This window comes from Heteronotia binoei, chromosome 15 (assembly GCF_032191835.1).
Source record: "Heteronotia binoei isolate CCM8104 ecotype False Entrance Well chromosome 15, APGP_CSIRO_Hbin_v1, whole genome shotgun sequence".
In the NCBI taxonomy this organism is placed as follows: Eukaryota; Metazoa; Chordata; class Lepidosauria; order Squamata; family Gekkonidae; genus Heteronotia; species Heteronotia binoei.
Genome location: NC_083237.1, coordinates 44593749 through 44620848, shown reverse-complemented (window position 1 = coordinate 44620848; position 27100 = coordinate 44593749). Strand labels below are relative to the sequence as shown.

At 45.0% G+C, this 27100-nt stretch overlaps 1 protein-coding gene across 11 annotated transcripts in view; it reads left to right on the top strand.

The window, feature by feature from the left end:
• PPFIA3 (PTPRF interacting protein alpha 3) overlaps positions 1-23194 on the top strand; it is an 82893-nt gene extending 59699 nt beyond the window's left edge. For 7 of the 11 annotated variants that reach the window (XM_060255451.1, XM_060255458.1, XM_060255459.1 and 4 more), the window contains exons 17-30: positions 1047-1213; positions 4338-4483; positions 4892-4985; positions 6201-6282; positions 7282-7482; positions 9625-9687; positions 11203-11229; positions 14166-14341; positions 16202-16299; positions 16826-17001; positions 18051-18119; positions 18203-18374; positions 19157-19231; positions 21393-23194. In XM_060255451.1, the coding sequence (XP_060111434.1) occupies positions 1047-1213; positions 4338-4483; positions 4892-4985; positions 6201-6282; positions 7282-7482; positions 9625-9687; positions 11203-11229; positions 14166-14341; positions 16202-16299; positions 16826-17001; positions 18051-18119; positions 18203-18374; positions 19157-19215 (1530 nt within the window). In that variant the 3' untranslated portion in view covers positions 19216-19231; positions 21393-23194. The remainder of the gene's footprint in view (positions 1-1046; positions 1214-4337; positions 4484-4891; positions 4986-6200; positions 6283-7281; positions 7483-9624; positions 9688-11202; positions 11230-14165; positions 14342-16201; positions 16300-16825; positions 17002-18050; positions 18120-18202; positions 18375-19156; positions 19232-21392) is intronic. The other 4 variants (XM_060255452.1, XM_060255454.1, XM_060255455.1 and 1 more) reach the window with 3 other exon arrangements.
• The last annotated feature ends 3906 nt before the right edge of the window (positions 23195-27100 follow it).

The window sequence follows — 27100 nt, the reverse complement described above, 5'->3', positions numbered from 1 at the left end:
TATAGGGGGATGATTGATTGATTAATGGTTTAATATAGTAATCCCTTACAATCTCACAAAATCTGCATTCCAGCAGGGGGTGGGAGGATGTATCCTATTCAGGCCAGAAGGGCAGATTCTATCTGTGTAGGGCCTATTAAAAACTCTCCCCTGCAAAACCACTGTAGGTATAATGTTCAGTCCTGCAAACAAAAATGCTCTACAATAACATGGGATGGTAAGATAGTGCATATAGATTTTGGGTAAGAAACACCAAATCCTTCTCAAAATTGTTGAACATGAAGCTGTTTTATACTTGATCAGACCATTTTCTGTGCAGTTTAACACCGATCCTCCCTAGCAGTCTTCCAGAGATCCTTTCACTGTAGGTGGCAGAGACTGAATCTGGGACCAGTACAGTCCAGACAGTACAAAAATTATGGTTAATTTAAGTGTTGTTAGTCTGTGAAGGCAGCATGCAGGTTGCACATGATCACTAAAATCTGAGTTTGCTGATTTCACCACCTTTACTCTGGCCTGCTTTCTTCATAGCTGGGGAGTGCTGGAGGGCAGTGCTAGAGAACAAGCAGGATCACTTCAGGGTCTCTGCATTTGTACATCATGTGAAATTATGGGACCCTCAGTCTGACCCAGCAAGGCTGCTGTTCTTCCATGGGCTGTCCTTTCCTGAGTTCGTGGCTTGTCGTGTTTGTCTGAGTCAAACTGTCCAGATATTTCTGGCACGAGACCCACTTTTTCAATCTAATAACCAGTAGTACAGGGGTTTAATCTGATGTTGGGTGGGAGCAATAATATGTGCAGGGCCTCATTTTAGGGACAAGGCGTTGAAGTAATTTGCTTTTATTTTTTTTATTACTTTTATTTATACCCCGCCCTCCCCGCCTAAGCAGGCTCAGTACAATTTTAAGTACAATCCTGCCTTATGGGTCTGTCTTTGGGCTGCAAGTTTCTGCACAGCTTTCATACCCCAGCCCCCGCAAGAGGTGATCGCAGGGATGTGAGCATCCCCTCAGTAAAGCCTCTCTGTATCCTTCTGTCTCCCTCAGCAGAACCATGTTGTCAAGGAAGAGGGGCGAGGGTCTGAGGAGAAGGCCCTAGCGCTGTGCGAGCCCCCAGCTCCCTCTACCCCTCGCACGATGCGTTTAGAGCGCATGACCCAAGCCTTAGCCCTCCAGGCTGGATCGCTGGAAGATGGACGGGAGCTGAGGACCAGGTAGGTTGGAAGGGGAGGCTGATCAGTAGGTGTGGCTTGAGGAGCTGAGGTAAAGCCTAAATATTCTAGATTGATTTATTGGTTGGTTGGTTTTGCCTCTAGCATGACCACTTGGATTCCAGGTCCTTCCTGGCCACCTGCAGGGGATGGGCAGGGTAGGGTTGCCCAATCCAGGTTGGAAAACTCCTGGAGATTTGGAGCCTGTGGAGGACAGGGACCTCAGTGGGGGGACAATGCCACGGAGTCCAGCCTCCAAAGCTTTCATTTTCTCCAAGGCAACTGATCTCTGTAGTCTGGAGATAAGCTGTAATTTTGGAGGATCCCCAAGTCCCATCTGGAGGCTGGCATCCATGTGTTGCTTCCCCCAGTTCTGGCATTCTAAGTAGAGAACCTCATGACTCTGCTTTTGTCTGAGAGGAATAACATTTTTTTTAAAGACCTGTTACCACTGTGCCTATGCAGAGCCCCTTTCCTATTCTTCATGAGGGCGCTTCCCTTGAAACGAATGATGTTTGTTTTAAAAAAGAACCACAGGCAATGCAGATTGTTTTACCTTTTTACATGGAGCCATTGTCCCATTTTTCTTCTTGCTCCATAGATTGATCTTTCTATTTTATTAAGGGAAGATTTTTAAAAGTACCAAAGGTGGTTGGGGGCGGGGGTTAGGGAATTGTTTCCACGTTCCACAGAAGTATGGTTTTAGGTTGCTAAAAAGCAGCAAATGGGATTATTGCTTATAATTGGAGGCAGGGGTGGAATTCTAGCAAGAGCTCCTTTGCATATTAAGCCACATCCCTGATGTAGCCAAAACTCCAAGAGCTTACAAAAAAGAGCCTTGTAAGCTCTTGGAGGATTGGCTACATCAGGGGTGTGTGGCCTAATATGCAAAGGAGCTAGAATTCCACCCCTGATTGGAGGTGTGCTAAATACTTAAAGGTTATGGCATGGAGTTAAAAAGTGTAACAAATAACTAGCAACACTGTCAGAATTCACCAAAGTGATCCTCTTGAGAGGCAGGACAGTAGGGAAACGATCCTGTTTTAAAAACTGGGAACATTTTTGAATTCTGGACCTGAGAATCACAATTTCTAGTGGATTGGTCTAACTGAAATATTTTAGTAATTTTTAATATTTTCCTTTGGTTAGTACTTTAATGTCCATTGCCTTTTGGTTTATCTTTTTCCCAATCATGTAAATTCAAAATGCATTAAAAATTATCATTCTAAAATGCCTGTTGTCATAAGCACAGCCAGAGTGCCTTTCCCTTTCCTCAGGAGTGTGCCTTTTTTCTGAGAGGAATGAATTTTTTTAAAGGCCTGTTTAGGCCCAAAAGATCCATTTTTATTTTTAAAAAGGGAAGATATTAAAAAGATAGGAGAATGCAACGTGCGCATCTCTGTGCTCCAGGATGCATAATGTGTCCTTCAATGCAGCTAGCATAAGACACAGGATCCCTGCCGCATAGGAATTGCATCCAAGAGAGAATTTCTGCCTGGCGCAGCACCTCCTGACTCCCACAGTGCCATAAATGTTGAGAAAGCTGCTGTAGAGGGTAAATTCTGAAACTGATGTGAGGGAGATAGGCCAGCTATATAAAGGAAAGCAAGTAGCCACACACAGGAGGCTTTTGTTCAGAAAAAGAGGGTTGAGGGTAGCAGCCATCTTATAAAGAGTATTAGTTGGCAATGACCCCTCCCCCAAAGGCTCTGCTCTGGCTCACTGAGGGCAAAAACTCACATGAAGTTTTTTAAAGTGTGTGTGTGTGTGAAGGAGAACAGGACAGGAGGGAGGAGAGGTGTATCCAATGTGATATAATGGTTAAAATAATATCTGAGACACCCAGGTTCATATCTACCACACACTTCCATAAAGTTTGGGTGACCCTGGGCCAGCTAAACTCTCTTTGCATAACCTACCTCATAGTGTTGTGAGGAAGAAAATGGGGAGAGGAGAACCATACCTGCTACCCTGTGCTCTGTAGAGGAAGGGTGGAATAAAATTTGATTTAATTTAATTTTTGGATTTATATCCCACCCTATCCTGCAGGCAGGATACTAGATAGGTAACACTTCAGGTTGAAGGTGAGGTTATGTTTTCAGGTGTTTAACCCTTACAATGGTTTGAGTAGGAACACAGTTGAAGTTGGGACTGGGGTCTTACACTTAATACAGGCAGCAAAGAAGCAGGGTTTGTGAGAGTATTATGTAGTAGGACCACATAAAAAGTAAACCCATTTGCTAAGTGTTTAATACACATTTCTGATGCTAAGCTTCATAAATAAATAAAAAGCTGTTGGGCCTGAAAACCATTGACATCTTTGAATTTTAGAAGCCCCAGTTGGGAGCGTGGCACCCAGCAAGGAAAGTTGGTTACCGCCCTAGCAGTAAGGCAGGATTTTTAAGAGGTCCTCTCAGTGTTTTGCCTTGAAAGGGGAATTGAAAAAGAGATTGAAAGTGGGAACGGAACAGGTGTCTTTCTCACCAGCATAACTTAAGGAACACCTTCCCTCATACAAACCTGTCCCCTCACTCCAGTTGTCCTTGGAGGCCCTGCTTCTGTTGGCCCAGCCATCTGAAGCTAGGCATGTGGCAGCCTGAGAAAGGGCCTTTTCCATCACAGCACCAAAATTTTGGAACTTCTTCCCCAAGGAAATTAATCTGTCTCCCTCTAATGGTGTCTTTCAGCAGCAAGTGAAGACTTTTTTGTTTTGTCTGATCCACCCTCAATAACAGTTATTGGCTTTCCTTCTAGTGTTGTTTGTTTGTGTTTTTACTTGAATTGTTGTGTGTGTGTATAATTCTTTAAATATTTAAAAGTTTTATTTTTTTGTGTTTGCTGCCTTGTGGACCATGATTGGGTGGAAAGGTGGCATTAATTTTTTGTTTAAAATAAATACATAAATTCAGGATAGTTGAGATCTTGGACTTGGGAGTTTGTGAGGTGCTGGATGTTGGCTGGGTGTTTGTGAGGGGCTGAGTGTTGGTTGGAGTCAGGAAATTGGAGTGGAATGACAGCGAGGTCACAAAAGGCATGCTTTTAGGGTTGGGGGTCTCTCTGAGGGAAGGAACATGTGTATTGGTTTTAAATCCCTGTCTTATCCCTTCCGTCCCTTCTGTCGGCACAGCATGGGGTCAGAAATTACCAACAGCAGCCAGGATTCTTTGCACAAATCCACCAAGAAGAAAAGTATCAAATCCTCCATCGGGCGCCTCTTCGGGAAGAAAGAGAAAGGGAGGCTGGGACAGTTGGGCCGTGAGTCCCCTTCGCTTGGTATGCTTCCCCCACCCAGAGCTGTGGCTGTATTTACTCTTCTTTTCTCTCATCGTCATTTCCTGCTTTAAAAAAAAATTGCTAGACAAAGCTCAACTGTTCAGTCTTCTGGCCAACCATCCCATAACCATTAGTGAGCAAGCCCTATACTCTTTCCCTGGCCTCTTCCCCGCCCAATCTTGCACTACCAGTTCTTTTTCTGCTGTCTTCACAATCTCATTAGATTGCTATAGGTTTCTGAATATGCCATTATAGTTGGCAAGGTCCACAGGAGCTATATGAACATCCTGTCTTGGCTCTTAATATTTCTGCTGCGCCTTCCACTCAGAAACGCTGCCTTGATTACAAAGAAGATTGACAGAGTTGTGTGTCTGTGCAGGTACATACCTTATCTGTCTTTCTTTACAGCTGGGACTCCATCAGATGAGATGTCACCTGGAGATCCCCTGGGCCTGTCTAAGCTATCTGGACCTGTGGACAAGGACCGTAGGAACAAAAAGAAGTGAGAAGGAATGAGGGCTGGGGCAAGGGAGATAGCAAGACCCAAGGTGGAATGTGTGTGTTTGATGTAGGAGGGTAGCAAAGCAATATGCTTTCTTAGACTTGGACCTTTGAGACTCAGGTTTGGCTCATGGAATTATTGGTTACTTTCATAGTAGCTGTTTACATTGGAATTTTCATGATGTCACTCCACTCAGGTTTTTACAGGAATTAAGATAACACTATTACCAATCTATTACATTTCAGTGTTTTCCCTCTTCTTCGCTCTCTTTTTTTCAGGCTTGTTTTGTGATGGTTAACTTAAACTGCACAAGGTTGTCCAGCGTGGACAGTCAAAGCCTTATAGAGGTTGCTTGACTATTCTATTCTTTCTTTCCTTCTTAACTAATTCCTTTCCACCTTAAGTAATTCTAGTATTCTTGCCACTAGACACAGCATTCCTGAATAAATCATCAATTATCAGTTCCAGGAGCTTTGTGAGGGTGAATGAAAAACTGCTTTCCACTTTGTAGCCAAAGCCACTGCTCATTATTGGTTTTTATCTTATAATTGCACTATAATAATAATAATAATAAAAAATAATCCACAATGACTGGGGCTGCAAGTGACAATCAGTATTTATTCTCTCCAAAACAAATATTAACAATTGATTCATGATTGTTTTAGAAATAATAGATTAGGCTGTTAAACAAAGAATTTGTAATAATGCTCAGAAAAGTGGGGCTTTTGGCTGATCAGGATTGTTTCTCCACATATGTGTGGTAGGAGCTTGTTGTTGGGATGGACATGCCTGGATTTTCATGGGGAATGCAGTTCTGTATTAAATACTGTGTTTATCTTCATTTTTAGTTTCAATTTCAGATAACTGCAGAAAAGGAATGACTGAGTGCCATAAAAGTTTCCTAGTGTGGACAAAGCCATGATGTAGCACTCAGGCAACCTTTCCCTAACCCCTCTTGCCAACTTTAGCTCACTGTTTGTTTGTAAGATAGCAGTTATAGTCAACTGCTTTTCAGGATTATTGTGTGAAAGAACAGAAAGATAAAAAATGAAACTTTTAAAAATGCATTAATGCTAACTAGAAAGCTTGGAACCACAAACCAAGGATCCATGGGTAGATGAAAGGGAAAGGGGATGTTTGACTAGATGGAAGTCACAGATTTTCAGATCTTCTTCTCTCTTCTTTCCCTCTGAGCTTGTTTTTGTTTCTCCTCAGGCACGAGTTGTTGGAAGAAGCCTGTCGGCAAGGCTTGCCTTTTGCCGCCTGGGACGGTCCCACTGTTGTGTCGTGGCTGGAGGTAAGACATTTAAATGATGAGCTGTGGAGTAGGACTGACAAAGGAAGTGTCTGTCAATCAGGTTAGGAGAAGAAAATGGCACCAGTCATGTCAGAGCAGTTTTGTGGGCAGCTGATAAGAACACTGTCTGGAGCAGTGATGCTCTTCATTCTTGTGCTTCTGGAGTTCTAGCCTTGCTGGTGGACCTCCTGAGGGCACCTGGGTTTTGGCCACTGTGTGACACAGAGCGTTGGAGTGGATGGGCCGTTGGCCTGACCCAACATGGCTTCTCTTATGTTTAACACAACTGAAAGTCAGCTCACACATTATGTGGTGGCAAACTTGGGTCGGTCACTTGCAGCATAATTTTGTGCAGAATTCTTCCAGTCTAAACCCAATGACATCAGACAGTCAGTCCTGGCTTTTTGACCAGTATTCTCATATGAGTTTGTGTGGGGGTTTTCTTAACACTTACTTAAAACAATCTGAGGTTGACACTTAAAAACCTCAGCGTGTGAAGAGGCCTTGAGCGCACCAGCCATACAGAATAAATGGATGGAAAGGTGAGGTCAGACTAGCAATCAGGACTGGTTTAAATTGCAATGTAGTAATCCCATGGTTTGTTCACATCTGGATGAGAAGCCAGGTATCTTGAAGCAATTGATGGAGCTGCCTCCTACATAGAATTTAGATATCCCAGTGCAGAGGATACATATATTCTGGGTTTTGAGGTAAAAAAGAACTTGGGAGGGGTACCAAGTCTATAGACCTTGGTGGGTGGCAGCATAACACTTGCATAACCTGTATAATCTCAGGACATTGGCAAAAGGAAAGATACATGTATCAAAATAATTTTGTTTTAAAAAGAGATACTTGAAGAATGGGAATCAGAAGCTTATTCTGTGTGTCTCTCAAATAAGGCAAAGTAGGAGATGAATGGAGAGAGCCACTGTTTTCTCCAAAGCTATGAAAGTGCAGTGACTGCTTAACCTCATTTTTTCCCCCCATATTCTCTGTCAGCTATGGGTTGGCATGCCAGCCTGGTACGTGGCTGCCTGCCGCGCCAACGTCAAGAGCGGTGCCATAATGGCCAACCTGTCAGACACGGAAATCCAGCGGGAAATCGGCATCAGCAACCCCTTGCACCGGCTCAAGCTGCGTCTTGCCATTCAGGAGATGGTGTCGCTCACCAGTCCCTCCGCCCCAGCCACCTCCCGCACGGTAAGCCAGGAGTGCTTCTGCTGTCGCCCCCAGTTGGGTCTCACAGAGCTGAGAACGCCCTCTCACATTTCTGCTTCTTTGTTGAGTGAATTGAAACCCAGGGAGCTTCAAAACAAAAGATGAAAACAGTCTGAAGACAAAACTAAAACAAACAAACAAAAAACACAGTCCCCTACGAAAAAAACAGATAACAAATATGCTTCGTCCACTTATCATTGTTTATTTATTTGAAATATTTATATTCCGCTTTTCTCCCAGTCAGCAGAACTCCAAAGTGGCTTACATCAGGCTTCAAAGTAAATACAATACAATCCCATATCAACAGAAATATTAACAAAAGGAGGCAAACCGTAACCTCTACTCCTGGGTTATCAGAAGCACAATGGAAAAGCTCTGCTTTACAGAGCCTGTGAAATCTGCATGAGGTTAGGGATCTTCCACACATTCTCAGGAAGCTCATCCAAGAGCCCAGGGGCAGCCACTGTGAAACTTTGAGCCCCAGCAACAACCATACTTACCTGAGCAGAAGAATTGCCAAAAATCCCTAAATTCATGATTGACGCTGCCTTCTGGGCAGAGATGGGTGGGTGTGGTCCTGCAGATACATATCTCACAAACCCTCACGGAGGGCTTTTCTTCACGTGTAATTTCCTCCCTTGTGGGCCTGTACTGCTTTCCCCCACTCCTTTTCCACATGTTTTTTGCTTCCTCTAGTGTGATATTTCATTGCTGTATCTCCAAGTGCTTCTTAAAAAAAGCCAGAGATATAGCAATGAAATATTGAAGTGACCACTAGAGGGAGCAAAACACATGCAGAAAAGGGAAAAAATCCCCGACACGCAAACAGCGGAAATAAGACATGCAGAAAAGCATTGAAATAATTCTGTTTGACAGCCCTTCCAGAAAACTAATAAGTTTTCCTCATATCCTCCAAGACACTGTGCTAGAGCATGGAGGCTGCTACAAAGAAATCCTGCAAAATAATGAAGGCTAGTGAAAAGGAATATACTTACCACAGTCTGACTCAAGCAGCCTGTTTAGCACAGTTTGACCTGAGTTCTGGGCTTGGAAGCTACGCAGGGTTGGCCACAGGGTTGGCAGGGTTGGCCACAGTCAGTACTTGGATGGGAGATCACCAAAGGAGAGAGGGGTTGCTATGCAGAGCAAGGCAATGGCAAACCACTTTGAACATCTCATGCTTGGAATGTTCAACATAGTGGACCAATGGATTGAAGAAGAGTATGTTGTTGAAGGCTTTCACGGCTGGAGTTCATTAGTTGTTGGGGATTTTCCGGGCTGTATGGCCATGGTCTTGGCATTGTGAGACCTGATGTTTCGCCAGCATCCTCAGAGGTGTAACCTAGAAAACTGGAGTTCTCTCTGGGACAAATTGAGAAGTTGGTAGGCAGGTAATTTATATCTACTCAGGCAGATGGGGTAGGGCTGAGTCATTATCTTGTGGGAGCCTTCCAGTGTGACATGTTAATGGAGGAGCTTTCCTGAGGGGATTCTTTTGCATATGGGTTGGCTATTGAAATTCTAATCTTATCTGTAGTGCTGTTGTAAGATATAGAGCATTTTGTGTTTTTCAGGACTGGAAGCCATGCCCTATTCATTGTTAAACTCCTGTTCCTTCCTGTTGAAATTGTGTTTATGTTTATGGATTTCAGTTACCATGTTAGATTGCACAGAGAAGCCATTGACTGGGTTATACCTCTGAGGATGCCAGTCACAGTTGTTGGCAAAATGTCAGGTCTCACAATGCCAAGACAAATGGCCATACAGCCCGGAAAATCTACAACAACTAACTAACAGACTGAAGAAGCTCACTGCCCTTGGGGGTGAGGCTGTGGTTCAGTGGTAAAGCATCTGCTTTGAATGCTGAAAATCCCAGGTTCAATCTCTGGCCTTTCCAGTTAGGTAGTAGGTGATGGGAAAGACCTCTACCCGAGACCCTAGAGAGCCACTTCCAGTCAGAGTAGGCATTACTCATCTTGACATAACAATGGTCTGCAGCTTCATGTGTTCGTTAGAACTGCCATATGGGTTCATACAGGCAGAGGCGGTGCTTTTAAGTATATGAAGCTGAAACGTTTTAAAATATTGATAACTATCTTTCACTTTCATTGCTCCCTTGGCTAGTCTACTGGCAACGTGTGGATGACGCATGAAGAGATGGAATCTCTGACAGCCACAACAAAGCCAGTAAGTGATACGACTGTGGTTGTTGTCTGCATGCCTGCTGCATTCCCCGTTTGTAATGATTTCCAAGAGACCACCTTGCAACGACCAGTGCCTATTTTGATATGTGTCATGATCTGTACATAGGAAGGTCTGAAGATATCACTTTCTGGCAGCTTTATAGCTCTTCCCCATGCAAGTAGCTACTCTCAATCTATCCTTTTTGTTTGTAAGCAGGGGATCCGTACTTCTTTAATTTGCATGCGGAAGGCCTTTGATGAAAGCATTCTGGCATACTATTTCTGTCCAGGAAGACTGGGATCGTTCATCCTGGTACAGTCTGTGGAATTTCCAGACTGAAATTCCATAATAAAGTGAACCTCTCTGGAATTTGAAATAAGGAACAGTAATTGTGCTATCTGGGGCTTTGCTGTTCTGCAAGTGAGCAGCCAGTTTGCTGTAGTGGTTAAGTATGTGGACTCTTACCTGGGAGAACCGGGTTTGATTCCCCACTCCTTCACTTGCAGCTGCTGGAATGGCCTTGGGTTAGCCATAACTATCGCAAGAGTTGTCCTCGAAAGGGCAGCTGCTGTGAGAGTCCTCTCAGTCCCAACCACCTCACAGGGTGTCTGTTGTGGGGGGAGAAGATATAGGAGATCAGTGGTGAACTGACCAGGGTGTCAGCTTGCCCAATGGCAAGTGGGTCCCTGATGAAGTGGCCCCCCTTAAACTTTAGACAATATGTTAAAAATGTTAATGACCTTTTAGTAGCTTGAAAATATAATAGACATTCCAATATTATTACTGTGATGCAACTAAAATTTATGTTGTATTTAGGTTGGCAGCCTCCAGGTGGGGCCTGGGGATCTCCTGCCTTTACAACTGATCTCCAGTTGGCAGAGATCAACTCCCCTGGAGAAAATGCAGTCTGTATTTACATTTAGTATCTACTGTATACTGCCAATAATATGTACAATATATGTACACTGTAATTACTAAATATATATATACACTTATTTTGCAAAAGTTTTAATTGTACCTTTTTTCCACACGTATTTTTTGATAATTTCATTTATTTCTTATAAAAATTAAATGATAGCCTTATAGTTGTGGGTGGGCCCCCTGTGTCTCCTGGCAACCAATATTTTTAGACCCACTCCACCACTGTAGGAGATTGTAAGCCGCTCTGAGTCTCTGATTCAGAGAGAAAGGCAGGGTATAAATCTGCAGTCGTCTTCTTCAAGTGGAGAAGATAGGTTAAGGAAGTAACGTCCTTTAAAGTAAGGGATTTCTCTAGCAACCTTCCTCTGCTTTCTTTTTTAACTGCTTGATTTTTTTCAGGATAATACTAATGATACATTGGTGCTAAGTCAATTTGATTTGACACTGAAGGAGTACGACTGGAGATATGTAGACCTCTTATAGCAGTAGGAGCACTTCTCTTTTACTTCTGACGCTGTCAATAAGAATGTGAGAACAGCGTGTGTCTAATCCTGCTTTTCTGCTTTCCTTTCTGCTTCACATTTAACCTCTACCCAGGAGACAAAGGAGATCAGCTGGGAGCAGGTAGGGGAGGGATGCATACTGTGGCCTTCTCTTTTCTTGCATGCCTCTGTGTGTGCATGTGTATGAGGGAAGAGGGGGATGTTTATTTTTATTTTAAACAGCAGAGGGCAGGCTGAGGTTTTTTGGTCCCATGGCAGAACCAATGCATACACTGCAGACAATGGGAACTCCCTGTTCTTAAACTGAAAATAGTCCCTATAATTTCTTTTAACTTGTTTGAAGCTGTCCTGGGTAGGAAGTTTGTACCCACAGGTGAATACAAATACAGGTGTATTTGATTTCCTTGGCTTTCTATTAGAGGTGGGAGGGTAGGGATAGAGAGCGAAATCTATAGATCTCTTTTGCACGCTGTTTGAATCATCTGTTTTCTTTCTTATTGTGCACTGGCTATCGGCCTGTTCTTCTTGTGCTTTGTAGGTTTACAGAAAGAGGAGGTTTACAATGATTGGGTGTGGTGGGATATTACACAATAGCTATTATATATATTTCATAGACTAGTAAAAGGTAGAATAAGGACCCAGGTATTATGTGACTACCAGTGTTATGTGATCATTAGAGTTTCAGTTAACGTTCGCTCACGGTGCAGTCACACACATGAAATAGTGCACTTTCAATCCACTTTCAAGGCATTTTCCAACTGGATTTTGCTGTGTGAACTGGCAAAACCCACTTTCAAACAGTTTCTGAAGCAGGTAGAAACTGCATTATTTAGCATGCGTGATCGCACACTCAGCCATTGAGTTCACTGAATGATTTTGGCTTAGCCAACTGCTCAAGGCGTAGTCTACTTCACAGGGTTGTTGTGAGGATAAAAATGGTGGAGAACAGAATTATGTGTGCCACTCTAGTCTCCTTGGAGCGCGAGAGGGAGGGATAAAACATGACCATTAGATCAAAAAAGGTTTTAAACCCGGATGACGGTCACATACCCTATCAATTGCACTGAATTTTTTAAAGTCTTGTTTCCACTCTCCCCCCCCATCCTTGTTTCAAAGTGCTCACAGCTGTGTCTCACCAAGCCAAAATGTGTAAAGAGCATCTTTATGCTGGTTTTTAATGGATTTATGTTTTTTTTTTTATTTTGCCCTTCCTTGAGGTTGCTTAGGGACTTACTCATTTTATATAACCCCAGCAATTCTGTGAGGAAGATAAGGGTGAGAGGTTTGCCCAAGTGTGTTAATTTTGATATCTATATCCTGCTTTTACTCTTCAATGAGGATCCAAAATAGCTTGCAATATTGTTTTCCCTTTGTATGTTTTATTAAATAACCCTATGAGGTAGTCTATGTTGTGGGTCAAACTAGACCTTATGTTTTTGAACAAATTGTATCCACTTTTCCCTGATCCAACTTGATTTTCCTGCAGTCACACAGCAACTACTGCAGGGTATGCGGTGGGTTCTCCTTTCTTGGAGGTTTTTAAATGGAGGCTAGATGGTCATCTGACAGCAATGCAGATCCTGTGAATTTAGGGGGAGGTATTTATGAATTTCCTGCATTGTGCGGGGGATTGGACTAGATGACCCTAGGGAACCCTTCCAACTCTATGATTCTATGATGACGATTACTACTACTACTATGCCACTCTCCTGCAAAGCAGGCTCAGAGCAGTTGACAATATTTTACATCAATATAAAAACAATCCATTAGTCAAGATACAGAATTAAAATACAAGAATCTTAAAACAGCAGATGACCTATACAGACACATAAAATCCATATGGTGTCATAGTTCAGTTTAACCCCTGATGGCTGGGGGAAAGGGCGGGGAGGCAGCTAATTGGCCAAACCATTGCTGTCCTCTATCTATGCTTGGCGGAAGATCTCTGTCTTAAAAGCCCTGCAGAACTGTAATAAGTCCTGCAGGGCCCAGATGTTACTTGGCAGAGAGCTCCACCAAGTTGGTTCTGATTAAGGACAGCTGGATGCTCTTTGGGCCAGGGACTTCTGGCAGATGCTGTTCTCCTGAGCGCATCACTCTCTGAGGGACCTACCAGGAGAGGAGATCCTGCAGGTATGTAGGTCCCTGACCATGGCTTTTTTTGAGCAGGAACGCACAGGAACACAGTTCCGGCTGGCTTGGCGTCATGGGGTGTGGCAAATGAGTTCCTGCTGGGTTTTTTCTACAAAACCCTGTGCAAAACAATGGTGACATCAGGGGGTATGACCTAATATGCAAATGAGTTCCTGCTGGGCTTTTTCTACAAAAAAAGCCTTGTCCCTGACCACTTTTGAAGATCAGAGGGAGTCCTTTCCCACTTGGAACTGTGGCATGGGAATTTTGAGACCCTTATATGGTCCCCACGAGGGAATTATTTACCAGCTTTGGAGTTACACACAAGAGTATTCTGAGCAGGTGCGTAAACATTTTGCCATTTCAGTTTCCAAAAATGGGAAGAAGGGGGAAGAGTTCCTTCTTCCTCCACAATGCAGTTCCAAGTGGAAAAGTGTTCCTTCTGATCTTTAAAATGGCATTCCCTGCAGCTTCTGTGTGACTACAGGGAAAATGATTTGGGCTGGGGAAACCCAGATACATCTATCCCCAAAATATGTCTAGTTTGAGCCTGAGAGAGAGAACATGAAGGGCCCAAGGTCACACAATGAGATTCCTTGACAGAGTCAGGATTCAGAGCACATTCTCCCCGATTCTAGTCTGGTGCTGTAACTGCTAGTCCATGCTGTCTGGCTGGTTCAGGTGCTGAGCTTAATGGTAAAAATGTGAATCAAACCCCCTGAGTTAGTGGGAACAACAGGCCAAAAGTCATGTTCTGCTGGGTTAAATGGAGTTTTCAGACATACACAGAGGTAGGCTGTGGTCAAACAGAGAAAGCCCCAAAGTTGTAGGAGTAAAGCAATGGAGAGAGAAGGCCCTGGTGCAAGTCGTTTGCCTCTGCTTCTCTCTCTCAGACACAGCATCCTTCTTCCTCTGTTTTTGCAGATTTTGGCCTATGGTGACATGAACCACGAATGGGTAGGGAACGACTGGCTGCCCAGCCTGGGTTTGCCTCAGTACCGCAGCTATTTCATGGAATCGCTGGTCGATGCCCGGATGTTGGACCATCTCAATAAGAAGGAACTGCGGGGCCAGCTTAAGATGGTCGACAGCTTTCACCGGTGAGGGCCAGGGAGAAGAGTTGAAAATTCCTGAGGTTAAGGCTTGTTGTGTGCTAGAGTTGTCAACTCAGTCGCAGAAGAGATTACCTGTTCTGGTTCTGCCAATATCTTACAAGGGATTCTGGGAAATGTAGGCTTTGTGAGACTGCTCAGAACTCTGTCAGAGATTCCCTAACCCCTTGCATTGTTATTTATTTATTTATCAGATTTATATCCTGCCCTCCCCCGACAGGCCCAGGGTGGCTATGGTGAGCAATACAGCTCATCCCCCATTCCCTTTGTTCCTGATGAAATAATGTCTCTGATTCAGACGGAAGTGGGAAGTGGAAGACTGAGCATATTACAGGTGCCCCTGTGGGATAGAATCCATCTCAAGCACACTCCAGAGAAAGCCTTTTCTCTCTTTCTTCCCTCAGACACAACTGCTGCTGAGGGAGGGAAGTGTGTTGGCTGGCTGGCAAAAGCTTTCTGAAGCCATCAGTATTTCCCAGAGACTCTTTAACCCCTCTCCATCTGCATAGCCCACTCTGTATCTGCATCTCTGCCTCCATCTCTTAGTCATATTGGCATTCGACCAAACTGGATGATTTGTGTACATTATGTCTTGGTGGGGGTGTTCCTCTTGGGTGCGATATTGCTATGATGGAGAAAAACAATATAATTTCAGGGTGAAGGTGGGTAGCTGAAAAAGGGGGAAAAAGGGATACCTCCACACCATGTGCTATCCAACCATTTCAGGAAGTTTTATTTGATTTTTAAAAAATTCTTGCTGGCAATGCCTAGAATAAACATCTGAGTTTCCAGTCATATGGAAATACCAGGGTGAAGGCGTGTTGTTGCTATTTACCTGCTCTTGTGGCTACAGAACCCCATTATCTTGAGAAGCAGATAGGCAGCTGTAATTCTAGTTGTGTTGAGCAATATTATGGTGCATTTGAATGTTCAAAGTGCTTCATGTGTATTATCTCAGTAATCTGTACGACAACCCAGTAAGGTAGGGCAGTATTTTTGCTTTCCTTGTTTTGTAGAAGAAAAAAGACGCTTGAGGAGAGAAAATTAAAAGTAGCTTGACTAAGTTCACCTCATGAGTTTGGTGGCAGAGGTGAGAATTGAACCCTGGTTCCCAGCTCAGTCTTTTAACAAGTATATGTATAAGACTATAATAAGAACCCTGCTGGATCAGACCAGTGGTCCATCTAGTCCAGGGGCGGCCAAACTGTGGCTCAGGAGTCACATGTGGGTCTTTGACACATATTGTGTGGCTCTCGAAGCCCCTACCATACCATTGGCCATCTTGGAGAAGGCAGTTATCTCTTTAAATCATTTCTCCAAGCCACATTTAAAGTTAAAGTTGCTTTCTTTCCACCTCTTTCTCCCACTTCCCCCCTATCTATTTGACTTCCTTCCTTCCTTCTGCCTCTCAAACACCTGATGTTCATGTCTTGCGGCTCTCAAACATCTGATGTTTATTCTGTGTGGCTCTTACATTAAGCTAGTTTGGCCACCCTTGATCTACTCCAACATCCTGCTTTACATAGCAGCCAATGAGTTGTCCTGGAGAGCTAGACAAACAAGGCACAGAAACTGAAGCTTTCCCCTGATGTTGCCTCCTGACGCTGGTTTTCAGAGGCTACCTACATCTGAACATGGAGGTTCCCTTCAGTTACAATGGCTAGTAGCCATAGAGAAGCTTCCTTCACCCATCTAGCTGGGTATTATCTACACTGACTGGCAGCCCTTCTTCAGGGTCTCAGGCAGTGAAAGGTTTTTAACTGGAGGTAGCCAGGATTGAACCCGGGAGACAAAAGCATGTGTTCCATCACTGATATACCAACCACAAAATGTATTTTCTGCTTGTAGGGTGAGCCTCCATTATGGAATCATGTGCCTGAAGCGTCTTAACTATGACCGGAAAGAACTGGAACGAAGGAGGGAAGAGAGTCAGAACCAAATCAAAGGTGCGTGTGAACCAAAGGAACCTTCTGAGGCCATTGTACCCCCCCCCCAAAAAAACAACACCTCCCCTGTGATTTAGAGAGGGGACAGAGCCAGATTAATAATTAGGCCCACTAAGCACTGGCCTATGGGTCCCCACACCTTTAGGGGCCCCGGGCTGACTTTCCCCCCTGGTTTTCCCCCTGCTTGCAGCCCTTCCAGCCTGCACAAGCAGCCAGCAACTGAGCTGCACTTTGCCCGACTTGCCTGGTGTGGCTGCTGCTGGCATCATTGCCAAGTTTGCCTCTCTCTGCCTTTCCTTCACAACTTAGTAAAAGGGGCTTTTTAAGAAGGTGCCTGAAGTGAGGGCAGTGGGGTGGGCATTCAGATGCTGAGATAATTTGTGAGGGGGCCCCCAAGATTTTGACTGCCTAGGGGCCTCCACAGGGTTTAATCCGGCACTGAGAGGGGAAGACATTAACACAGCAGGATTGAGGCTCACATAGTAGGGACCTTGCAGACCTCTGTCTTCTCTTCCTCCCTTTCTAGATGTAATGGTCTGGTCCAATGAACGCGTCATGTGCTGGGTGCAGATGATTGGATTGAAAGAGTTTGCCAACAACCTGGTGGAGAGTGGGGTACACGGGGCTCTCCTCGCCCTGGATGACACCTTTGATTGCAATGACTTGGCCCTGCTGCTGCAGATCCCTACCCAGAACACGCAGGTCAGGACCAGTCCTGGGGAAGGTGGGGAGAAGGAGAAAGAACTCAGGCGGTCAGGGAAGGGGAGGAGGAGGGAGAGGGATGAACTATACCTGGTGCATCCTTGAAAGGTGAAAGAGGGAGGGAAGCCCTGAACCCTTTTCCATTGCCTAGCACAAGGGCTGGTAACCTTTTATAAGTAGGGACCCAAAGTACAAAAAAATTCACAGCAAGAGATCTAGAAAGAGCTGGTGTAAGACAGCCCATTTGCATGACTGTCAACCATGTCTCAGAAGCCCCTTAGTCCCCAAAGCGTGCCATTTCCTTCACGTACTGTTTCTGCTAGTATCCCACCTACCCCTAAAAAAGGATTCATGTGCGGGGCAGAGAAAACGGATACAGAGAATTCTCCATTCCCCCCCGCCTAATACTAGACCACACAAATGTGTTGATGGGCAGTAGATTCCAGAGAGACTATAGGGCATCCTCCTTTACACAAGTTATTCATTTTGTGGGATTTACTACCAGAGAACATAGTGATGGCCACTAGTTTAATAGGATTTAAAGGGGAATTGCCCTGACTTGGATAACTCAGGCTAACCTGATCTCATTGGATCTCAGAAGCTAGATAGGGTCAACTCTGGTTAGTGTTTGCATGGGAGACCACCCAGAAGTCCAGGGCCCTGTCACACAGGTAGGCAATGGCAAACCACCCCTGAAAGGCTCTTGCCTTGAAAACCCCAGCAAAAAGGGAGGAATTATGCAAATTTATGCAAGATCGGTCCATGAATAGCTGTTGGTCACAGTGGAATCTCCATTCTCAGAGGCAGAAATCCTCTGAATACCAGTACTTGGGGGGCTGCAACAGAGGTAGCATTGAGCATCCATACTCTGCAAGTAGGCCTTCTGGAAGCATTGGGTTGGTCACTGTTGGACTAAGTGGATCATCTTACCTCTCCTGCTGTTACATTATTCTATAATAGAGGGATATACCTTGTAAGAACAATAAGAACCAAAGAGGGGAAAGAGAGTCTAACACACTTTTTAAAAAACTTCCTCCATTTCCATTTAGGCTAGGCAGATCTTAGAAAAAGAATTTGGGAACCTCATCTCCATGGGAACAGACCGGCGGCTGGATGAGGTGAGTTTCTCCTCCTTCAGAAACCTCTGGCTTTGCGAGGTCTTTCAAGCTTACTCACACTCTCTTTGATTCTCGCCTCTCAGGACAGTGCCAAGACGTTCAGCCGTTCCCCATCTTGGCGAAAGATGTTCCGGGAGAAGGACCTCCGCGGTGTCAGCCCTGATTCAGCCGAGATGCTGCCGGCCAATTTCCGCACAGCCTCCGTGGCCTCCATTACCTCACCCGGGGTGCAGCTTCGTAAGATGCAGCCAGAGGGTATGCAAGGAACCAGTGTGAGAAACCACATGAACGTTTGGAGTCCTGCCAAAAATTGGAGTTTTTGTGTTCAGTTCCCTCAAAAGCTTGCTGGTATCTATTTCCCCCCCGAACACATGCAGAATTGCCTTCCTCGCCACTGAGTTGTTGTTGTTGTATGGTATCATGGGTAGTATAGCCAGGATCCTAAGATTGTCTGGCAGCCAGAAGTTCTAGCTCTTTTAGCATTATGCACCACTAGCTGGTGAGCTAGACCTGCTTTTAAGGCAAGACTTGTTTTAGATGTGGTTTGCCATTGCCTGGCTCGGCAACACAACCCTGATATTCCTTGGAGGTCGCCCTTCCGAATACAACCCTGCTTAGCTTCTAAGATGTGATGAGATCAGGCTAGCCTGTGCTATCCAGGTCAGGGCTGAGTGGTAAGTTCCATGTAATGAATACTAGAGGGGCAGTTACTTAATACTTTACAAATGTAACCACTGTTATCTGGAAAGAGAAGTCTGTCAGGCATTTGCTTGGAAAGCTCAGAGCCTAAAAAGCACATGTCACTGTGAGGGAACAGGACTGACCACAGAAGTCAAAGGTCCTCTGTCTAGGATTCCCTCTGGGCACCTTCCCATCATTCAGACCCAACCCAAGCAGGAGGAGGTGGGAAGAGCAAAGTGGTTCTTTTTCGTTGTCAGCATAACTTTATATCTTCTCATCTGCGCATGACTAAAAAGCTGTGAAAGGTGAGTGCTACGTCACATTTGCCTTTTTGTGTCTCTTTTCTCTTCCTTTAGGGAACTCATTAGGTAGCCAACGGGCAGACAGTATGTCAGTGCGAACGTACTCCTGTTAATGCCAAGCCGACGGAGGTCAGTATGAGCTGATGTTGTTCGCCTTTGATCGAACTCTAGCAGCAACATTGTTAGCCATTACATCATAGCGCTTGTTTTTTGTATTGCCTGTAATATGAACGGTGATCCCAGATAGTTGGTTTTGCTGTAGGAGAAGCTTGGCGTTGTAGATAGTGGCTGATTGGACAGAGAACTGGGTGCCTTTCCTTAAAACACCCAAAGTGGTAAATAATTCAGTCACAGTGAAACATCTCAGAACAGTCATCTATTGGGGGGCACATGACCGCATGAAGCTCTTCCCAGCAACAGACAGCCCTCTTATCCAGGAGTGTGAAACTCATTTGTTATGAGGGCAGGATCTGACATAAATGAGACCTTGTCGGGCCGGGCCAGGCCAGGCTGTGTCAGGCCGGACTATGTGTGTAGCTATTTAAGATTAGGTAGCAGAGATATAAACTTTTTAAAGGACACAGACAAACACGACTAAAGATTTTTTTAAAAACTTAAAATAAAACATGCTTAAAACATTAGCACTCGTTGGTCTTAAAGGTGCTTTCTTTGTATTTTTCCCATGGGATCCAGGGAAGCTCTGGCTCTTTCCTTCCTTCCTCAGGGGACCAGGAGGGGAAGGAGTCTCAACCAATGGAGAAAACAGAGGTTTTGCTCTGTAGCTCCTGTGCAATTGAGCAAGCCTTGCAAAGCCTTCTGTTATGCAGAAGGAAGCAAGAGAGAGGGAGAAGGGAGCAGACAAGAGCCAGTTGCTCAGGGGCCTGATAGTCCCATCAAGTTGCAGTCAATTTATGCCGATCCCTTGATGGGTATTCAAGGCAAGAGATTTTCAGAGGTGGTTTGCCATCACTTGCCTCTATGTCATGACCCTGGACTTCTTTTTGTGGTTTCCCATCAAAGTACTAACCAAGGCTGGCTCTGCTTAGCTTCCAAGATCTGGCTAGCCTAGAGGAGGGGTGTCGAACTCATGAGGGCCAGATCTGGCATAAATGAGACCTTGTTGGGCCAGGCCATGTCGGGCCAGGCCATCTACATGCCTATTTAAGATTAGGTAGCAGAGATATAAACTTTATAAATGACACAGACAACACCATTTAAATATATATATTTTAAAAACTTAAAATATTCTTAAAGCATTAGCACTCATTGGTCTTAAAGGTGCTTTCTTTGTATTTCTCCCATGGGATCCAGGGAATTGGGCAAAGGAAGCTGTAAGCTCTTTCCTTCCTTCCCCAGAGGACTGGTGGGGAGGAGCCTCAGCCAATGGAAGGGAGAGAGGCTTGGCTCAGTAGCTCTGATTTGTGATTGAGAGGGCCTGGAAAAACTAGGTCTGCCTCCCCCCCTTCTTCCCCAAGGGAGGAGTCTCAGCCAATGGAGAAAATAGAGGTTTTGCTCTGTGCAATTGAGCAAGCCTTGCAAAGCAAACCTATGCAGAAGGAAGTAAGAGGGAGGGAGAAGGAAGCAGATGACAGCCAGTTGCTCAGGGGCCTGATAGGAGCCCTCCAGGGGCCTGATTCATGTTTGACACTCCTGGCCTAGAGCATCCAGGTCAGGACGTCATTAAGACTACCTGTGATTAAGTAAATTCAAACCATGGATCCTGATTTAAATAACTAATTGTGATTAGTAGAGTGGCACATTTAAGAGCAACAACACTTTATTCAAGGTATGAGCTTTTGTGTGCAGGCAGGAAGTGTGCCTGCACACTTTGAATAAACTGTTGTTGGTCTTAAAGGTGCCAGTGGACTCAAAATTTGTTCTACTGCTTCAAACCAACATGCCTGCCCACCTGGATCAACATGGTTAGCAGGGCTTTTTTTGGTCACAGGCACTCCTTTGAATATTAGGCTGCACCCCCAATGTAGCCAATCCTCCTGGAGCTGACAGTAGGCCCTGTACTAAGAGCCCTGTAAGCTCTTGGAGGATTGGCTACATCAGGGGTGCGTGGCCTAATATGCAAAGGAGTTCCTGCTACAAAAAAAGCCCTGCTGGTTAGTAGAGCAGATGGTATTCAGATAATCACACTAACCCGGCTGAGTTTAGATAACCTGTGATTCTGCATGATGTCTGAACCCGAGCCACATGCTCCCTCTTGTCCACAACAATGGTATGAGTGCTCATTCTTGTCCTTTCTCTTTCTGCTCCTCCCTAAAACTTCTTTCCCATGCAGACGATGTCCTGGGTGTGTCTGGTCACCCTGCCTTGGACAGGAGGACTCCCGCTGCTGCCCCGCCTTCCTCATCACATGCTCCGTACCAGACTGTGGGGAGCTGCTGCTGCTGTTGCGGAGAAGGAATGTGGGGGAACACATGGGATGCTGGAGAGAGCCAGAGAGCGCTCTCCCCTTCTCCTGCCCCCCCTACACTCCCCCGTCCTCCTAGCAGCAATGGCTTGCAGCCACCGGTGAACTCAAGGGACTAAAGCTGGGGAGGGAGCCCCTCCCCAACTGTGCAGGGGAACTGGGGCTTCAACTCTGGTGTCTATTTATTGTTGTTGTTCTTCTGGGCAGGGGCATAAGAATGTGAATGAAATATTACGCCCCACCCCAACCCCGACATCCCACCCACTTGCGCTCCGATACGCCCATCCCTCTCCCCAAAGGGTCCAAGGCGGGGGGGATGTCTCACCTTGCCTTCCAGTTGCCACGGATTGGACCAACCGACCCGCCTACCCTGGTAGCCCACGCCGCTCCCAACCATCCCAAGGGTGCTAAACGTTCCACTGGCACTTCTGAATTGCTGCTACTGTACCCGGTTTTCACCTCATGATTTCCAGAAGGGCATTTGCTGCTCAAAGCCCATTTCTCCCCCCCTACCTCGACCTCCTCTCCATGCGTCATCTCAGCAAAAGGGGGGAGGGCAGGAAGCAGGTAATCTGTTTTTCTCCCAACCTAGGATGGGGAGTCAGGAGAAAAGCACTGAATCAAGAGCCATGCCCACACCCGGCAGCAGTTTTCCCCTGTGGACTGTTCCGGAACTATGCCTGTTATGCATAGCTACTGCCTCCACCCCAGAAATGGCTGCATCTCGGCATATGTAAGGAATCCCGTTTCAGAAAGCCACAGCCCTCCCCACCCCCTTTTTTTCCTCCCACCCCCTTCATGCTGGGGATTTTCTGATTTCCCCCTCCCAAGATGCAGCTCTACCCCCCTCCAATCCCACCAAGGAGAAAAGTCTGGATTGATGGAGTGGGAAAGTTCTAAAGGAACAGGGGAGAAGCTTGAAGGCCTCCAAGTGTGGTGGTGAAATTATGCCAGATGGGAAAATTACAAATCTGGCTCAGTGGGCCTAAATTCTCATGGCAGAATTTGAAACCTTTGTGCGGGGAGGGGGTGGCTCTAAGGGGGGGGGGGGGAGGAAGTAGAGTTTTCAGGTTTGGGATGCTCAGACTGAAAGGGGGGGAAATCTCAGCCTGAGGGTGGGCGCTACACCTCTGGACTTTAAAGATATGGCACACAGACTCCTGCCCTCCAAGACAATTGTAATATAAGAGTTGTATTTTCTGTGTATATCTGTGCTGTGGAATCTCGTGTAAATTGAATTTCTTTTTTTTTTTTGACCGCCGTTACAAGTTCTCTGTTAATTTAATAATGTATCCGTCCCCCACCCACCCCCTCTCCCCTGCACGCCCATAATTTTCATTTGATGTTTATATTTTCTGCCTTCTGTTTTTTTATGTTTTTTAAAATTTTATTTCCTGGGGAAGGGTGTGCTGGGGTGAGGGGCAAACCAAAGGGGGTTGTTTTGCATGACGTGGGGGAGAAAAAAATACAATCCTGACAAAAAAAAAACCTTTCAGGCAGATTGTGAGGGGCAGACAGGAAGCTGAGGTACAGGAAGAGAAGTTCTTCTGGTGCGTTCAGCGTCCTGTTTGCCTCAAGGTTTGAGGGGAGAGGAAGGGGCAGAAGTGGAGCGAGTGATAGGAAATGTTTAAAAAAAATGACAAAAAAGAAAAAAAGTTTGAAAACATTGACTGGAATGTGCAGATTTTTGTTTCATTGGAGAACAAGGAGTTCTCTCAGAAGATGTGGTTACAATAGACCCAGGCCAAAGGATCTCTCCTGTTATCAGAGAACACTCAGAATGCTGTCCTGAGAGAAGATGATGACATTGGATTTATACCCCGCCCTTCACTCTGAATCTCAGAGCGGCCTACAATCTCCTTTACTGTCCTCCCCCACAACAGACACCCTGTGAGGGAGGTGGGGCTGAGAGAGCTCTCACAGAAACTGCCCTTTCGAGGACAGCTGTATGAGACCTATGGCTGATGCAAGGCTGTTCCAACAGCTACAAGTGGAGGAGTGTGGAATCAAACCCGGTTCTCCCAGATAAGAATCCACACACTTAACCACTACACCAAACTGGTAAGCCCCATTGAACAGACTTCAGTAGGATTATGAGTAGACCTGCTTAGGATTGGTGTCTGAGATCTAAAACTGACCGGCCTTGTGTGGATAATGAAAGCTCAGAGCCTTAATGAATAATGTGTGGATAATGAAAGCCATATAATAGGGTCACCAACCAACCATAAAAGCCATATAATGGGGTCACCAACCAACCATAAAAGCCATATAATGAGGTCACCAACCAACTTCATTCTAGCAACAAGGGTGGGATTGTGTCCTACTGGACTGATTTCCCAGGGACACATGAAAAAAATAAGACCTTGTAAACTGATCTCTCTCTCACACAATTCAGATTATCAGCCTGATGTGACTGCTTTGGTGGTTAGTGCTGGAAGATCATTCCATCACACCTACCATCGCCACAGTCTTAGGCACAAGCCCAGTCTGATGCTCCATCTCCGATCAAACTGCCAGCACTGTAAAGGGTTTTTAAAAAAATCTTTCACAGGAGATTCAGTCAGGGAATCTCTGACCACACATTCATCTCAGCCCTTTTAAAAGCCCGAGATTGTTTTACCCCTTGGCATCACACCAAGAAACAGAGCACAGAATAGGGCTTTATAGCTAATAGGTGGGTCTGTTTTCGATGGCTCTCATTTAATTCTGTGGAATCATGTTTGTACTGTCATTGGGTGTGCACAAGCTTAGCATGTGGAAAGTGCCAGGCTCCATCTCTGGCATCTCCAAATTAAAAGATTGCTGGTTGCAGGTGTTAGCAAAAGCCATCTTCAACCCTGAAGGGCTGCTAGCTAGATGGATCAGTGGTCCGACTAGATTTAGCTGAGATGTAAAACTTTCCGTCTTATCCTGAATACTGAATTCCCTGGTGCAGATGATAACTGTTGTACACCCTGTGTACAAGGTTGATAAGCCACTGCTGTTCACTTGAGGTGTGTGTGTTAACAGCACTTTACACAACAAATTGTACTGCTCACTTCAACAGTGGCTGGCTGTGCTTTTGTGTTACAATGCACAGCAATGCTTTACAGCCATCAGGCTTTCTATAATATACAGGCCTTCCCACTGTATATCTCTTCCTTTCATTTTATTAACAGTGGGTGTTTTGCCAGCTTCATTACAAAGATAAATTAGCAAAGTCGTGTCTGCTGAAACCACAGCCTTCCTTCCACATCCGTATTGCAACATGTATAGCCTGGTTGGTTTGGATATCATCTGCATAGAGAATCAAGGCCTTTTTTGAGACGTTGCAGTCACACGTAGCGGGTGCCTGCTAACAGCGCAAGGGAAACATGCACATGATCTTTTTGATACATGTGTTCTCCATGTTTTGTGAACAGGACCAATGTGCATGTTTACTATGAGTGTACTGCTTTGGTTCATGCAAACACACACACCTCCAGATCTTTTCAGGGCCTGCTTGTAGTGAAACTATATTCAAGGTGGATATGGTACCCTGGTAAATGTGTATCAGGAGTATCGTGGATAACAGGCAATCCTAGTAATTACAGCTGGTGGGTTCCGCATATGTGTGACTGTACTGTCTGAAAAGGACTTCCAATGGCAGACCTACATTTCACACAGGTCCTGTTTATTGAATTCCAGACTAGCCACAGTCATTGCTGAAAACTGCGGTAGCTCTTGTATAGAAGATTAACTTTTTTCTTTGTACAAATACAGGAGCACCGTGCAAAATAAGGGGCAAAGAAGAAGCAAATGCATAACCCTTGATCATGGGCAAAAGATGAAAAATATGTATCTGAAAGCATCACAGTTCCACGGTTGCTGCAACTGCCTGTGCAAGCATCACTGGGGTGAACAGAGGCCCCTCTTGTGGGAGCTGAGATGGCCTCAGCCAGGAAGAAGAGCACCTTGCTGTGCACATGGCTTTTCAAACAATGAGAGTTTACTCCAGCGCTAACCATAACATACTTCTGTTCAAAGTAGGAGTCAAGTTGCACCTTATTCAGAATGGAAGCTTTTGTGCGCTAGAAGCACACTTCCTCAGACAATAGGATGATAAAGTGTGCTTCTAGCATACGAAAGCTTACATTCTGAATAAAACTTTGTTGGTCTTAAAAGTGTGACTTGACTCCTACTTTGTTCTATTGCTTCAGACCAACACGGCTGCCCACTTGGATCACACTTCTGTTCAGATTGCCTCCACAAGAGATTGGCAGCAGTGCCCAGGGAATGCGGAGTTTGGGGAACTCAAAGGGATGCCGTAAAGTCTGCCCTCCAAAGCTGCCCTTCCTTCCATGAGAAACAGGTTGAAGTTTGGGATTTAGTTGTGATCCCAGGAGAACTCTAGGCCTCACTGGGAAGCTGAAAGTGCTAGCCTAGCTTGAGTAAGGGTCTATGCTGCCTTGAAAACTATTCTTTACTCAGGAGGGCAGAAATCCTGAGTGATTAAGAATGGAACTGTGGCTCTGAGATAGAGTACTTGTGTTGCATGCAGAAAGTCCTGTGTTCAGTAAGTGATGTGAAAATCTTAGCCTGAGACCCTGAAGAGCTGCTGCCGGTCAGAGCAGACAGCTGATGACTTTGATAGATCAGTGATCTGACTCAGTATAAGGCAGCCTCCTGTGGTCATTTCCTATTGGATCAGATTATCTACTCCAAAATCCTGTTTCCCACAGTGGCCAACTAGATCTCTTAGAATGAGCACACAGAAGCCAAAGCCTTTCCTTGTCTGTCTCCTGGCAGCTGATATTCTAAGGTACAATGCCTCTGAATGTGGAGGCTCCATTTAGCTCTTCCCTATTAATTTGTTTGATCTGCTTTTAAACCCACCCACCTAAGCTAGAGGCCACCAGCACATCGTGTGGTAGCAAATTCCATAAGGTTAACTATACAATTGTGTTTTGTCTTCTCTGTCCTGAATTTGCTGCCCACCAGGTTCCCTGTGTTGCAGTATTATAGGAGAGGAAGAAAAAGTTATCTCTGTGGTCCTTCTTGGTCATATTTTTCATCATCTGAAACATCCCAAACTCTTTAGCTTTCTTTGTAGGAAAGGTGCTCCAAGCTCTTGATCACTTTTATCATCTTTTCATACCGGTGTTATCCTTTATTAAACAGCCATACTTCTATTGGCTCATCCAACAGTTATTTAATACCAAACTACTGCAGTAAGGTATTGAGAAAGAGGACAGAATCATGGAAAATTGAGAAAGTCGACCTGTGACTTAACAATCGTGGCAGAGCTGATGAGAGGAAAGAAAGCAGGGAAATGCTGCTGAAGGGGGGAATATGTGTATGATGGGACGTAAGTCTTGTTTTTCTGTGAAAATGTTCTTATCCCCCTACCAGTTCACTACTTTTCCTAACATTGCCGTTGAAAAGATTTTAAATAAAGCAGCAGCAACACATTGGAAGCAAGAAAAGTTTATTCTCCAGGAAAACAAAACAAAAGCCATGGCTATAAATTAAGAATAAAAAAGGCAGATGGGAAGGAACATCCCTAACAAGAGTGAGGAAAGGAGATTTTAATTGGAGCTAGAGCAGGACAGTCCCTA